This window comes from Periplaneta americana, chromosome 10 (assembly GCF_040183065.1).
Source record: "Periplaneta americana isolate PAMFEO1 chromosome 10, P.americana_PAMFEO1_priV1, whole genome shotgun sequence".
NCBI classification, from domain to species: Eukaryota; Metazoa; Arthropoda; class Insecta; order Blattodea; family Blattidae; genus Periplaneta; species Periplaneta americana.
This window is the reverse complement of record NC_091126.1, coordinates 173287049-173301980: the sequence shown is the minus strand read 5'-3', so window position 1 is coordinate 173301980 and position 14932 is coordinate 173287049. Positions and strand designations below refer to the sequence as shown.

Below are 14932 nucleotides of genomic sequence, written 5' to 3'. Positions count from 1 at the left end.
GCCATAACGTATTGCAGAAATGCAATTGTGTCGTTGGATGTCTTAGTACGTATTTTCTTGCCCTGAAAAGGGCAGTTCGGTGTTGGAGCATGATGTACTCCTAAACTTCATCTCTCAAACTTACGACTCTACGCAAAATCAAGTCGAAAGTGTAATAGCGAGATCTGAATTCTGCATCAGTTTGGGGTGGGCCGTGTTGTGTTGTGTAGTACATGTGGTGGACTGTTGTCTAATGCGTCTCTGTTTGTACGTGTTATGAAATACGTGCGAGGTGAGGCGAGGCAGTAGGCAGTGATCCATCGAAACGGGACAGATAGTAGAGAGACAGCATGCGAGCGAGGTGCCGAGCAGCACGGGTGGGGATAACTTCCCCTACTGGCATTCGCCGTATTATGTTTTCACCTGTATTTACTTTTGCAACCAGAAAAAATAAGGTAAACAAAGAATAATGCTTACACACCTAAATGATATATCATTCACGTTTTCTTTTTAGAAATATAGTAAACCCTACAAAATATTGGATTTCACATGTTTTTGCATATTCCTTGTTTGATTATGCATACTTCAGACTTTATTTTTGCATCCCTGTCTCTAATAATATTCATTCCTCAGTTGAGGCCATTGGCTAAGCTATGGCTAGGGAAGTGCACACTAAATATGTATACCAGTACTAGAAATTACATTAGTTTCCAAAATAACCTCAATGAATTTATAAGGGCAGCAGCAGTTTGCAAGTCAACATTTCAGTACCGAATTAAAAAGCATATTGAAAAAGTTTGAACTTCAAAGAAAAGTACTATTCTCCTACCAAGTCCACAAATGATTATAATATTCCTCCTTGAATGTCAAACATCACAAAAATATGAAACAATTACATTAAGAAGAGTATATTTATGTTGTCATGCTCGAATTTCACTATGCAACAGACTATGTATAAAAGTGGAATCATGGCTACGAAATCATAACTATACCTCATTTCAGGTTGATTGATAGGCTTTTCCTCACTACTCACATTCTCTACCATCAGTGGGGAGGAAGATGCTACTGTCCAACTCGCAAATACTTGAATAATTCACTTTCAACATAAACCTAGAAATTTGCTTATTGAAAATTTGTACCAGTAATCTATATTTCGAAAGTCTATACTAAGACGTTTGTTTTTAATTTCAGTTTATATCAATTAACACATAAAAAAGCTAGTGAGAGCAGAAGACAATATTTTGCTAGACTACAACATACGCAATGGAATAATCTGTACTGTATCATTCCCCCTGACTTCTGTATTAACAAAACAACATTCCTTAATTTAATTAGTAATTATTAGTTGAAAATACTGTAACAATGGCACTAAATATATTGAAACATGTAACTGTCAAACATCTGTTTGTATTTCTTATTCCTTTTATGTACATTATTTTGTGTGCACAGCTTGGGGGTTGCAGATATAAGAGGTAATAGCTAGCGCTTGATTGGTGTAGGGACAATAAGAATGGGAAAGAAATGCCTTCGCAGCCTCTCAACTTGTGTTACATGTTGTTTACATACCCAGATTAAGACAAGCAAGTGTATTGGTGCATTTCCATTCTTTTTCATGTGTTGCAACTTTGACATCGTCCATCACAAGAGGCACCCAGCCACCAAACACGAACATACGGCAGCCAATCAAAGTGGCACTGTGAAGAGACCGAGGTAGTGGAGGTGATCCATTTACAGCAGGCTTGCTCCAAGTCATTGTGTCTGATCAAACATACAAAGTAGCATATTTAGTTTGTACACTGTATAATATCAAGATTTAAGTCAAAAATGTACATATGCAAACCACTGTAAGCATGCACATGACAGTTGTTACTCGAGTTAGTAAACCTTCCCATGAAAAATTTGAAGCTGCAAGGTAGCCTTCTGAACCAATCACAATGTAGCATTTTCTATTTACTGCTGCTGTTTTGTTGGTTTGTTACATGCTTTGTTACACTGTTAGATATATATTCTTTATTGTCAACAGACTTGCAGCACAAAGTGTCTGGCATTGGCAATGTAATGAACTAAAGGAGGCCTGCACAAGGTTTGCGCTCTCCGAGCCAGCTCACAGCTCATGAGAGGAATGCGGATATTAGCTGCACTCTGTATAGGGTGGACCGGAAGAAGGGGTGATCTCGTACAAAATAAACACAAAAGGAAGTACTATTACGAGTGCTTATGAAATGAATTCCCATTCAGTGTTTGCAAAACTATCTTGGACTACTATTAATTAATAAAGAAATATTTATTTTACAGAAGTAATATAAATTCTATAGCTACTTACATGTACAATATCATTTTGTTATATTTTTATTTATCAGTACATCAAAACGAGGTTTCATGCTGAAAAGAACAGTAGCCTATTGATCGTAATGAAACATCAGTTACAGATATTCGATGTCTGCCTTTATTAAAGTTGATTATAGAAAACAGTTGCTCACAAATATAAATGTTGAGCCAAACATAGCAATCATTTTCACAGCCAGCCTGTGTAGTCGTGGATATTATTGCTAATGTTTAGTCTTGTAAAACTCAACGAGGCTAGTAGTATTATTCAAACGATTTTAGCCCTTAGGTCACATTGAAGATCAGTAACTTCGAATTGTAAATTGTTAAACGTTAAATGTTAGGTTCCGTCTTTTAGATTCCTCCATACTGTACTGTAGCAGTAGGTAGGCAACGTGAAACAGTTACTGAGAATAGACCTACACACTACACTCTACTATATAACTGAGTGGTTGTTTGCCTCTCCTCTACCTATAGCAAGTGTATGTCATTCTGACGTATCTTCCTCTCCGTTTCCGCGAGCGGTAAACACCGCTCTCCCGCTCTGAAGGAGCGCACGCACTCATTGAGAGCTGTTTGTGCAGGCCTGAACTAAAGGATACAACTAAATACACAAATAAATCAAATATACATCCAGTTTAGAATTTTGTTAATGATTTTCAAATAACGTGGAGTGAAAATGTTTTGTATAAAGGCGTAGGATTTATCAGGCATCAGAGTTGTGCGAAGGACTCGTCAGCTGTTGTGTAGTGGTCACTGTGGTATTGTCACGTCTCTCGCTACATATCAGATGCATAGCTATAACGGCTTAGGTATAGTAGTAGAATATAACAGATTTAAGCTTTCAGATGAATTTGTATACTAAATTATGTGACCAACTGTCACCAAGAGTGTTAAAAATAATTTTATGCTCGACCATGCTGAAATGTAGTAATTATACACCTGGTAGCAGCCCTTTAATGGACCTCATTAAAGTACACCTATTCATTAAAGTTCAGGTGCTCCACCAATCAGAAAACACCATTGTAGCAATATGAAAGTGCAAGTATCGATTATTCTCGGATATGCAATCAAAAGACAACTAGCGAAACGTCACGGAGGCTGGAAATCCAATACTGTCGCAGAAGGTTATGTTCTGTTACTATAATAATTAGCATTAATTGTAAATAATATTCAAATAAATTCAATTTGTCATCTCGTTTTTCAATGTCTAAATCAATTTCAAGGTTATATCAAGATTAATCTTTATTTTACTCTCTAGATTATATCAAGGTCAATGACATTTGTTTCTCGGAAAAAAATCAATACTTTCGCGTCTGCGCACATCTCACAATTTACGAGATATTGCACAAGGTCAGTTCCGCTCCCCAGTCAGATAAGAATAACATGAATACTTATGAATAATTTCAAGTTAGAAATATGGTCGAGCATAAAAAGTCGTATGAAACTTGCCTATAATGGTAATTAAGACGCTCATATGAAAATTATGAAACTCACTTGCGCTCGTTTCATAAATATACTCGCGTCTTAATTACTACCATTATAGGCTCGTTGCATAATGTACTATTAGTACATACAAGTGACTGACGAACATCTAGCTTTTATGGAATAAATTTATCTGTATAATATCATAATATAACAAACTTCAGCACTGTTTCTTACTACATATTACTTCAGTACCTGAGATGTTGCAGATATGTAATTTTACCAGAATCTTCACACTAATATACAAATATCACATTATATCCTATACAATTCACATAAAAATGAAGTCACAATATCCATATGTTAAACATACCACAATCCAGAAGCCATAGGTCCCCTAGTCGGCAACCACTCATGCCACCATAAATCACTAATCTTGATTTGCCTGTAGCTTTGTCTGTGTATGCAACACCAGTGTGGGATTCCCTAGGTGGAGGTGATGTCCCAAATGTTTGAGGTAACTCCCACGCAGTTGAATTGTTACCCCTCAATTCCAGAGTATACAAGTCATTCAAGTACCTGAAATTTCAAACTCAAATTTCTTATATATATCTTTTTTTCAAATACATTACCTTAATAAGTAAAATACATTAAATTTTTATAAGAGGTTTTCAATAAAGATGTACAGCTAACAAAAAATATCAATACATCATGGTATATGAACCTAAATATTAAGGGAACCAGGTAGTGATTACAGGTCAAAAATCCATTTTTTTATTTTGTGTTTTAAAAAAACTTCTCTTTAAAAAAACATAAATATTGTAGAGGGTATTTCTGCAGATAAGCCTTTCAAATAGCCTCTTCAAATTTGGTGGTTAATGTAATTCATACATCCTTCTTTTTATAAAATGTAACTTTCCCTAAGTTGACATTTTTCAAACATAAGTGCCTTTTCCTCAAACTACTGAATCAATTTACATTAAATTTTTACAGTTTTTTTTTTTTTTTTTGCAGCTTGGTCTACATAGTAGACCTGCGGGTTTATTACTACCACACACATAAGACGAGGAAAAATATAATATGCATTGAAAAGAATTGCAAAGAAATGTTAAACAAAGTTCAATATTTTTTTTGTTTGACTACGGGTCAAATATTTAACTAAATTTTGCTTTAGAATTTACAATATACATTACTAGATAACTTAAAAGAATAGAAGGTATATGAGTGAAGATTGTAGCAAGTGATGTGCACCTGAAGAATGAGGTACACTTAGCAAAGTGGGAAAACATATTATCAGTTAAGACCTTTATTTTGTACTTGGATACGAAACTAATTAGTTGTCTTTTTTACCACTGAATCAGAATTATTGATTGCATAAGCATGGGAATTTTTATTCCACTCTGAACACTAAAAGTCTAGAAATATTGAACTAAACTTTTGTACTCAAATTTTTTAATTGCACAGGCATCACTACCCACTCCCCTTAAGAACAACAACACTTTCATATCCATTAATATTTTCCAATTTGTTTCTTTTTGTATGGTGTTCCAAGCTATATCCCGTAACATCTTCCATTTGTTTATATTTGCAAGGTGGGTATTTATGTAGTAAGCAATGACCAGGCTACAATCTTCCCACAATAGAGGTCCAGGGCATATACTTTCCCATTAGAGTATAAAAAGACTGACAGTACATTAATCCTAAGAAAACAATGACCTTTCAATTAAAACATATCTATATATTTGGTAATGTATATGCCCTGGACCTCTATTGCAGGAAGTTGGCCTGACTGATGCTCACTACATAACTACTGCGGAACTCATTTCTGGCATATAATTTTATCTTTCGGAAAATGATTAATTTCCTTTCATTTTTAGGCTTTTCTCTGCTGTTATTGCAGACAACTACGGCACAACTTGTATCTGTCATTGCTAGACCCACTTGCGAGATATTATGATACTAGCCGTACCTGTGTGATCCGCTGCACTTGTTAGAAATAAATATAAAGTAATTACATAATTAAAATAGGACATCTGGTCCAGGGAACATTCGTGTTTGATAGAAGGATAAATCGTTTAATATGTCACTTAATTTAAATTGTATTTAAATAATTAAAATGCGATCATTTTGGTCCAGAAACCACTCATTTAGTGCAATGATAATTCCTTTAACATATTTCTTAATTGTTATTACATGCAAATAATTAAAATATGATCATTTGGTTCAGAGAACATCCGTTTTTGGTGCAATTTGGTCCCATCAAAATTTTGCTTGGAATGAAATGTATGGGAAATCATTTTTAAAGAAACTTTTGTTATGTAACACTTTTCACAAAAATTAATAATAAGGGAGATATTTCGACTTATTTAATTCAAGCCCCCTTATAACCTTCCTTTTAAATAAAGTGTTTTGAATGCCATATAGCCTAAAATCTAACTTAATTTATATTTCAATTTTCATATAAATCGGTTCAGTCATTATCGCGTGAAACGGTAACAAACATCCAGACAGTCAGGCAGACATACAAACAAAAATTTCAAAAAAGCGATTTTCGGTTTCAGGATGGTTAATTATACATGTTAACACCAATTATTTTTGGAAAATCGAAAATTATCAGAAAAATTTTGGCTACAGATTTATTATTAGTAGAGATTAATGTAGGCTGAGGAAAAGTAACATTTGAACTCAGTGTATATATACACACACATACTTTTGTTGGTGAAAACAAATCTATCAATGACGTCACACCACCTCCCTCACCCGCATTTTTCCTTGTCCAAATGCAGCTGACTGAGGTAACCTCCTCATTCTACAGGTCTTGATGTGTTCTAACCTATATCCTGTAACATCTTCAACTTTGTTTCCATTTGCAGGGTGTTCTAACCTATATCCGTAACATTTTCCACTTCGTTCTAACCTTCACTTAGTTCCAATTTATTGAGTATTTTAACCTATGTTTCATGACCTTCCATTTTTAGAATGTGTATAGTGTGTCACAAGAAATTATAGTGAAATAAAATAACATACCTGGGAATGTTATTTTTAGGATCTTCACTGTCATTTGCCAACCCTCCAAACAAGTACACTCGATTTCCTATGAGTGTAAAACTGTGACCAAGGCGAGGACATGGAGGTGAACCATGTTTTGGAGGTCGAGGTTTCAGCCGTTTCCACTCCCAACGACTTGCCTGGAATGAAACGTAGCCATTCAACGTTATAATATATAGTTCAAATATTAATTTGATTATATATTTAACTTTCCCCACTGGATATTGATTATGTACAACAGCTATTTTGCTACAAATCACTAACTTCAGCCTGCATACAGCAGAACACTTACTTGTAGTTCATAAAGTTCATTCGAATACTTTCCATATTCTACCATTCCTCCAAAAACAAGAATTCTTGTGCCATCGACCACAAATCCATATGCTGCACATCCTGGTGGAATATCCCCTTTTGTTGCTGGGACAAACCACTGATTGGTTGCTGAAAATATAAAAATAATACCTTTACTCATGTAAGAAGTCTAGCTGGCCTGTAAAGAAATGAATAACTGCAAGCATGTATTTCTTTCTCATTATTTAAGCAGCTGGTAAATCAGTAGAAATATTTCTGCAGGTAACCCTGGATAGTTCAAAGCCTGAAACAGATCACTACTGCTGCATACTGTGACTGAGTTTATATTATAATAAATTACTTCTGTGAAGGTGAGTTTGGAAAGCTTTTCTAACAATGTGGCAAAAGGGACACCCTTCAAGTCACTTTGGTACTAGTATATTTGACACACTTCTGTATATTATTTTTTAAAGCAAGTGTCCTTGAAATGTTGGCAAGTGCATGAAGTATACAGTAAGTCATTGTATTTGACAATGTTTTTCGTTAAAACTTCCAACAGTAAAAATGAATTCAATTAAGTGATATAAAATATGAAATAACGAATATTCTAAAGGGTACTTTATTTTATGCTCGACCATGCCAAAATGTAGTAATTATACACCTGGTAGCAGTCCTTTAATGCATGTCATTAAAGTACACCTACTCATTAAAGTTCAGGTGTTCAGCCAATGACAAGTCAGCTTTGTACCGTTATATCGATTATTCTCGGATATGCAATTGAAAGACAATTAGCAAAAAGTCACGGAGGCTGGAAATCCAATACTGTCGCAGAAGGTTATGTTCTGTTACTATAATAATTAGCGTTAATTGTAAATAATATTCAAATAAATTCAATTTGTCATCTCGTTTTTCAATTCTAAATCAATTTCCAGGTTATATCAGAGTAATCTTCATCTTATTCTCTGCCAAGGTCAATGACATTCGGCCTCGGAAAAAATCAATACTTTCGCGTCTGCGCACATCTCACAATTCAGGTCAGTTCGCACATAACCATAAGAAGACCTAATTTTAAATAATTTCAAGTTAGAAATATGGTCGAGCATAAAAATTCGTATGAAACTTGCCTATAATGGTAATTAAGAAGCTCGTATGAAAATTATGAAACTCGCTTGTGCTCATTTCATAAACAATCATACTTGCGTCTTAATTACTACCATTATAGGCTCGTTGCATAATGTACTATTATACATCTAATCCCAATGGTATTTGCCCTTACACACACAATACTAAAACAATCATTTCATACAATGATAACATTTGTATGGTAAGTAAATTCTTCTTCTTAAAATAGACTTTAAGCCTATTCTTTCAACATCTACTGTGACTCTGATGATGGTGATGATGTTCAGCACTCTTTCCAATGTTTCGGTGGCCTGCCCATAGGTCATCTTGAGTATAGTTTTCCATCTCTTGCAATCGTAGGCACTTTGCTGTCTGCCATCATGTTAATTAAGTAATCATTTGGTATAGATAACTCCTTAAGATGGCAAGTGATACATTCAAGGTGGCCAACCCCAATTGTCCAATCAAGTCTTTGGAAATTCCTCTAGCCTTTAGAAAGTGTTGAGTTGCGATTGAGATGGTACGTCTTGCGCCAATGAGCATTAAACATTAAGGGATTAAAAAATGAAGAATCGATTATTACTTTACGCTCGACCATGCCAAAATGTAGTAATTATACACCTGGTAGCAGTCCTTTAATATATGTTATTAAAGTACACCTATTCATTAAAGTTCAGGTTTTCGATTATTCTCGGATATGCAATCGAAAGACGAGGGAAACGTCATGGAGGCTGGAAATCCAATACTGTCGCAGAAGGTTATGTTCTGTTACTATAATAATTAGCGTTAACTGTAAATAATATTCAAATAAATTCAATTTGTCATCTCGTTTTTAAATTCTAAATCAAATTCCAGGTTATACATTCTCTGCATTACATCAAGGTCAATGACATTATTGTTCCTCGGAAAAAATCAATACTTTCGCGTCTGCGCACATCTCACAATTTCGAGCTATGAACAAGGTCACTTTCGATCTTCTGTCAGATACAAATAAAATGAATATTTCTGAATAATTTCAAGTTAGAAATATGGTCGAGCATAAAAAGTCGTATGAAACTTGCCTATAATGGTAATTAAGACGCTCGTATGAAAATTATGAAACTCGCTTGCACTCGTTTCATAAACAAACATACTTGCGTCTTAATTACTATCATTATAGGCTCGTTGCATAATGTACTATTAGCATTTCAGTATTATAAACCTTACATATTATATACAATGGAACATCATACGAAACAATAGGAAATATTACAACTTTCATTACTTATAAATTAGGTTCTAATTCCTGTAGACACACATTCAAAAGGGGGATGCTTGTATTTTTATTAGCTATGATATGTTATTTACTAAATCTGATCAGTCAGATTTTCGTAGTGAACAAGATAATCAAATGTGTGGGATTGAAACTGGTGGTCAGTTATCAAACTGAATCAGTCAGTGGAATAAGGACCGAAATCCAGAGAAGTAATTTTTTTAGGAGACGAAAAAAACATCACATCTCCTAAATCATTAGACCAACACTAACAAAAATTTGCACAGTTATAGGTCTGACTGATAATGAACACTCATGTGTGATTTTAATAGTATGGGTAATAAATAGGATGATAAGTGGTGGACTTCGGTCCTTATTACATTGTTTTACTATGCAAGTGTAAAAGAAAATCACAATAATCTGAAACAGTGAATTTTATTTATTGAATAAGTTGTATTTTCAGAATACACACATCACTTAAGCTAACTGTCTAGAAAAAACAGGATATAACACCAATATGATTAATAATAATAATTATAACAAAGAAACTATTTCAATGTAATGAGAAACTGCCTTCTGTCCTTAATCACTGCCGTCATTCTGACTTCTGCTGCCTTCCTCACCCTTAATACTCTGCAAGTACTGCTGTGCATTCTCTGATAGATATTTCAGGAGTTTAGATACCCACGTACCTTTGCACTTTTAATGGGTAACTGCCCTTGATACATTAGGTTGGGAGCCATGTCATTCTTAAGGAGACGGAAGCTGCTCATGACCATTCTGCTGATTGATTTACTGACCTCTACCTGGTGTTTGTGCAAATGATGGTAATGGAAAATCTTGTATTTTGATACCTGAACACTTCTCCATTTTGAGATATGCTTTTCTTGAAAAACTGTAGGACATACCTATCAGTCTTTGAAATCAGTGTGTGTCATTTTAACAACTTGGAAGTGACGTTTAACAAGTTCAATCCATTCACTTGGGATCTCCACTTTTTCCACCTGCAGCCCCTGTAACACACTCTCCGAATCATACCCATTGCATTGGAAACTGCGTCAGAATTTCAATATATCATCAGTTCAGTAATGGAGTGTACCAACTCAATTTTTAGTAAAATATCAGATAAAGTATATTTCCGACACTCAGTTTAGGCATGTATCATACACATGTACTTTAATAATATTCCATCTCTAAATATATTTTCAAAATGCGTTTGTTCTATATTGTGTTAAATATCAGTCTCTTCAGTATTGGTTTGTTCAATATCCAACTACCAACGGGCCATACTATTTTGATCACGTTTCAAATTTTATTTGCAAGCATAAAATTATTACAATTATTTAACAGGTCATTGTTCACCTGATGGAAAAGCCTACTGTGTCCTTTGGCATGAATTATTATCAAATTGTAGGTGCTATGATTCCATTGTTAAAGATAATCCGCTAGCTGAAAGTAATGACTGTGGCACTAATGCATTTTTTGTTACTAAGTTTGCAAATCACCACAACCACAACAGAACAAAGGTATTCCGAACTTGGACATGGAACCATTCAAGAAATTGATTCAATTCACAGTAAAATTGAAAGGTTTCTTGAAAAAACAGAACTAGGCTATACAGTCCCTTATGTCTGAATCGTTTGCCAAGAGATCTTGCCTATCATTCAAGGCAGCCATTTGAAGTAATTGGAATGTCAGAAGGTGACTTCTTTTATTAAAAAATGTGTGTTCGTGAACTGATTTCATTTTTTCAGCCCCTTTTTGTTTTTTTTAAATATCAATCTTGGCCTATAAATTATCATTTTCAAAAATATTTGTGAACACAGATATAAGGTTCATAATGAACAAACTTAAGCAAAAGGGTGTTAACATGGAAGGTGTATCTCCAAAATGAGCACTTCCACCAAATAAGCCCCTTAAGAATGATTTAAAAGAGTGCCTGAAGAAAAAAAGAAAGACACTGCATTCATGCAGCAGTACATGTCATAGATAGTTTTATACAGCAACAATCTGCAAATAGTAGGTACTACATTATACCATTTATTTAAGGAAGCATTATTTATTTATTTATTTATTTTTAGATATCGTACCACTTATTTAAAGGAATATTACTTTGTTTGAATACCATAGAGGAGAAGATGGAAATCTGGGCTACCATTTTGTTTTCCTCGCAATAATGGAAAATGGTGTGGCATCTTATTGCTTGGAAATCTTTATTGACATACAAAGTAATTATTCATATACAATTTTTCCAGTCTTAAAGATCAATAATAATAATAATAATAATAATAATAATAATAATAATAATAATAATAATAATAATAATAATAATAATAATAATCAGTGGTGCTAGAGCCCGTGAAGGGCCTAGACCGACCAGCCAGCTGCTGGCCTCACGCCCACATGTCGAAGCAGAGGTGGACGATCATCCAACCAGAATGGAGGTATCATGTGTTCAGCACGATGATCCCCTCAGCCGTTATAGCTGGCATTCGCAACCGGATTTCGCTACCTATCGTAGCTCCCCAAGTGCATCACGATGCTGGGTGGGCACCGGTCCCATACACTGACCGAAATTTCATGAGAAAATTTCTTCCCCCATGAGGACTCGAACCAGCGCGCATTCCGTAACGTGAGTCCTAGGCAGGATGTCTTAGACTTAAAGGTCAATAGTTGCAATATATATTTGCATATAATTACTTTTTGAAAGAAAGACAAACTGGTCCTCAATAGGTAGTGGGGTCTAAATACGGCTACCACAAAAATTTGAAAATAAAATTGGAAAAAACAAAGAAACATAATTAGGGAACCTGCGTCACATCAATGACAATATTCTGTAACAAATAATGCAAATCACGATAGTGAAAATACAGGACGTGTTAACGTGCTGCTAATATGGGCTACCTAACCCATATTGATACATAGCAGTAGCCCATATTAGCAGCATTGACTAATAAAGGTTTCTAAGATTATGTATGACAATTGTTGTTCTTAATAAATATTACTCTTATGCCATGTGATAGAGCTATTCTTAATCAGTGCAACACATCAAACGTGATTTCTAAACATGAAATGTATTTTTTTCAATAAAATTGAAACTACATACCTGCAAAAACTTTGAAATTGATGAAAAACACAAAGAACACACCACATCCACACCACAAAGGCAACTGGTTTGTCTCTTTGTGCACGCAGACTGATGGACACGAGATGCACTTTTAGAGCTTTTTCGCTAGGTAACAACACCATATATAGTAAAAAATGATGGTCTATGGCGAGTCCTTGGCATCAATCCCTTTGATTTGTTTACCTGGTTGGGTTTTTCCGAGGTTTTCCCCAACCAAAAGGCAAATGCCGGGTAATATTTCGGTGAATCCTCAGACCTCACCTCATCTCACTACATCTCGCGAAAATATTGTAAAAAAAATTGCACAAAATTGTAAAAATTGTAGAAAATTACTAAATTGTAAAACTATAAAAATTTGTAAAAATTGTAATATTGCAAAATTTTGACTTGTTCCACATCTTAAAGCTTCATTGCTCATATAAGATGTATGGAATAAAATAAATGAATGAATGAAATGAAGTACAACTCCTAGCCCATATTTCCACCTTCTCCACATTGTGTTCAAATATCCAAGTATTTTTATTAAGTGACCTGATATAAAAAAAATGAAATTTAATAACCTAATGAACAATGCTGAAATGAACATTATACTTTTTTTATGCATTTCTTTTATCAAAGGATACAAAATAAAATATCTATGCACATTATATATTAAGAAATAATAATGTCATCCTTCTTCCAGTGAGGTCGGCCCGATGTGTCCATCAGCAACATATTTTTCATCTGGCATTTCTGTTATATCCTTATGTCACAGCAGTCTAGATTTATGGGTAAGCTAGGAGAGGGAGAAGTATTTTTCCTGGATAGTAAATTGTCAGACCCACTCACTCTGAAGTTCGATACCAGGGGAGAGAGACACTCAGAAGTTTGCTGCCAGAGAAGAGAGACACTCGGAAGTTCGGTACCAGGGGAGAGACACACTTGGAAGTTCGATAGTGTGGGAGATACATACAGTAGAACTTGGTTATAATGACATCCAAGGGATCTTGAAAATTATGTTGTTATAAACAAGTGTCATAGTAACCGAGATTCATATTGTCAGTCTAATGAGGTGGAAAATGAAAAATTACAAATTGAAATGGGCTTATTTCAGATTTATGTATTCACTTTTAAGCCTACCATGAACATAATAAAATACACGTACAATTATAAATACAGTATTCTGTATTAAAATTGTTTGTTCAGTACTCACCAAACGTTTTTACTTAGGAGTCAAGTAACCAGTCATTTTACTCTGTTGTCTCCTACTTGCCCCATACACACTTTCTAAATTACGTTCTACGAGTATGTTCATAATTTCAGTTACAATTTCACTGCCCCCTCCCCTACCTTCGATCCATTCTGTTCAAATACAGCAACAATTTTATCCTTGCTCTTCCAAATCATTTGAACTGTGGAATTAATTAGGCCAAACCCACGATAGACGTAAGCTTTTTTAATTCCATTCTCAATTTGATGAATTACTTCAACTTTTTCTTCCAACATTACAACTTTTCTTTTAGTGCCATATTGCGTTAAAATGCGTTCACTTAGTGAAAACTTCCTGTTGAAACTGACCGCACACAGATACCGTTAATACAGCATGAATCTGGACAGGTTACAATGGGATGGGGAATCTGCCTGTCTTCCAGAATTCTATGACAGAAGGAGAGAGTAAAGAATATGCCAGGTTACTAGATTTCAATTTCGGTGCTGGACCCCGGATTCATTTCACCGGCATTATCACCTTGATTTCATTCAGACGCTAAATAACCTAGATGTTGATACAGCATCGTAAAATAACCCAATAAAAAAAAAAACTAGATTTCAACAAAATATTTCTTAAAATACTTTGGTTCTTAGAAAATCGTATTCTAAACTGAAGTTGAAAATGACATTATATGCGAGGTAAACGCATATATGTTTGTCATATTAAGCAAGGTAGAAAAGCATATGTCTTATGGGGAATTTGCTGCGACGTTATAGAATATAGAATATTTGACGTTATAGGCGAGGTGTCGCACAAAACGAGGTCACTATAACCAAGTTATACTGTACTTGCAACTTTGCCATTATGGGAGACAAATATTCGGAACTTTTCTAGTATGGCAGATACACATTTAAGAATGAATATTGACTATCTTTCTTATAATGTTACAGATTAGGAACAGAGATACGGGCTGCTGCAGTTTGAGATTCACCTGGCAGTAATGTATGAATGTCTGCAAATAATGTATACACAGTTTGTACTTATTAAATTGATAGGAATACTCCTCCTCTTGTTTATCTATTTGATAGTTGATATGTTGTAATACTGTTCAGGCAGGATATGTGTATGTTTTCTTTATTATGAGCCGAGCTCAAATTGCATTTGCATGGGGCAC

The 14932-nt window shown here is 34.6% G+C and overlaps 1 protein-coding gene across 2 annotated transcripts in view; it reads right to left on the bottom strand.

Annotated features, from left to right (window-relative positions):
- Window positions 1-14932, bottom strand: part of LOC138708157 (host cell factor-like) — a 208325-nt gene that overhangs the window by 181046 nt on the left and 12347 nt on the right. For both annotated transcript variants that reach the window (XM_069838413.1, XM_069838414.1), the window contains exons 2-5: window positions 7070-7218; window positions 6757-6917; window positions 4103-4308; window positions 1546-1737 (exon numbers count right to left, since the gene is read on the bottom strand). In XM_069838413.1, the coding sequence (XP_069694514.1) occupies window positions 1546-1737; window positions 4103-4308; window positions 6757-6917; window positions 7070-7218 (708 nt within the window). The remainder of the gene's footprint in view (window positions 1-1545; window positions 1738-4102; window positions 4309-6756; window positions 6918-7069; window positions 7219-14932) is intronic.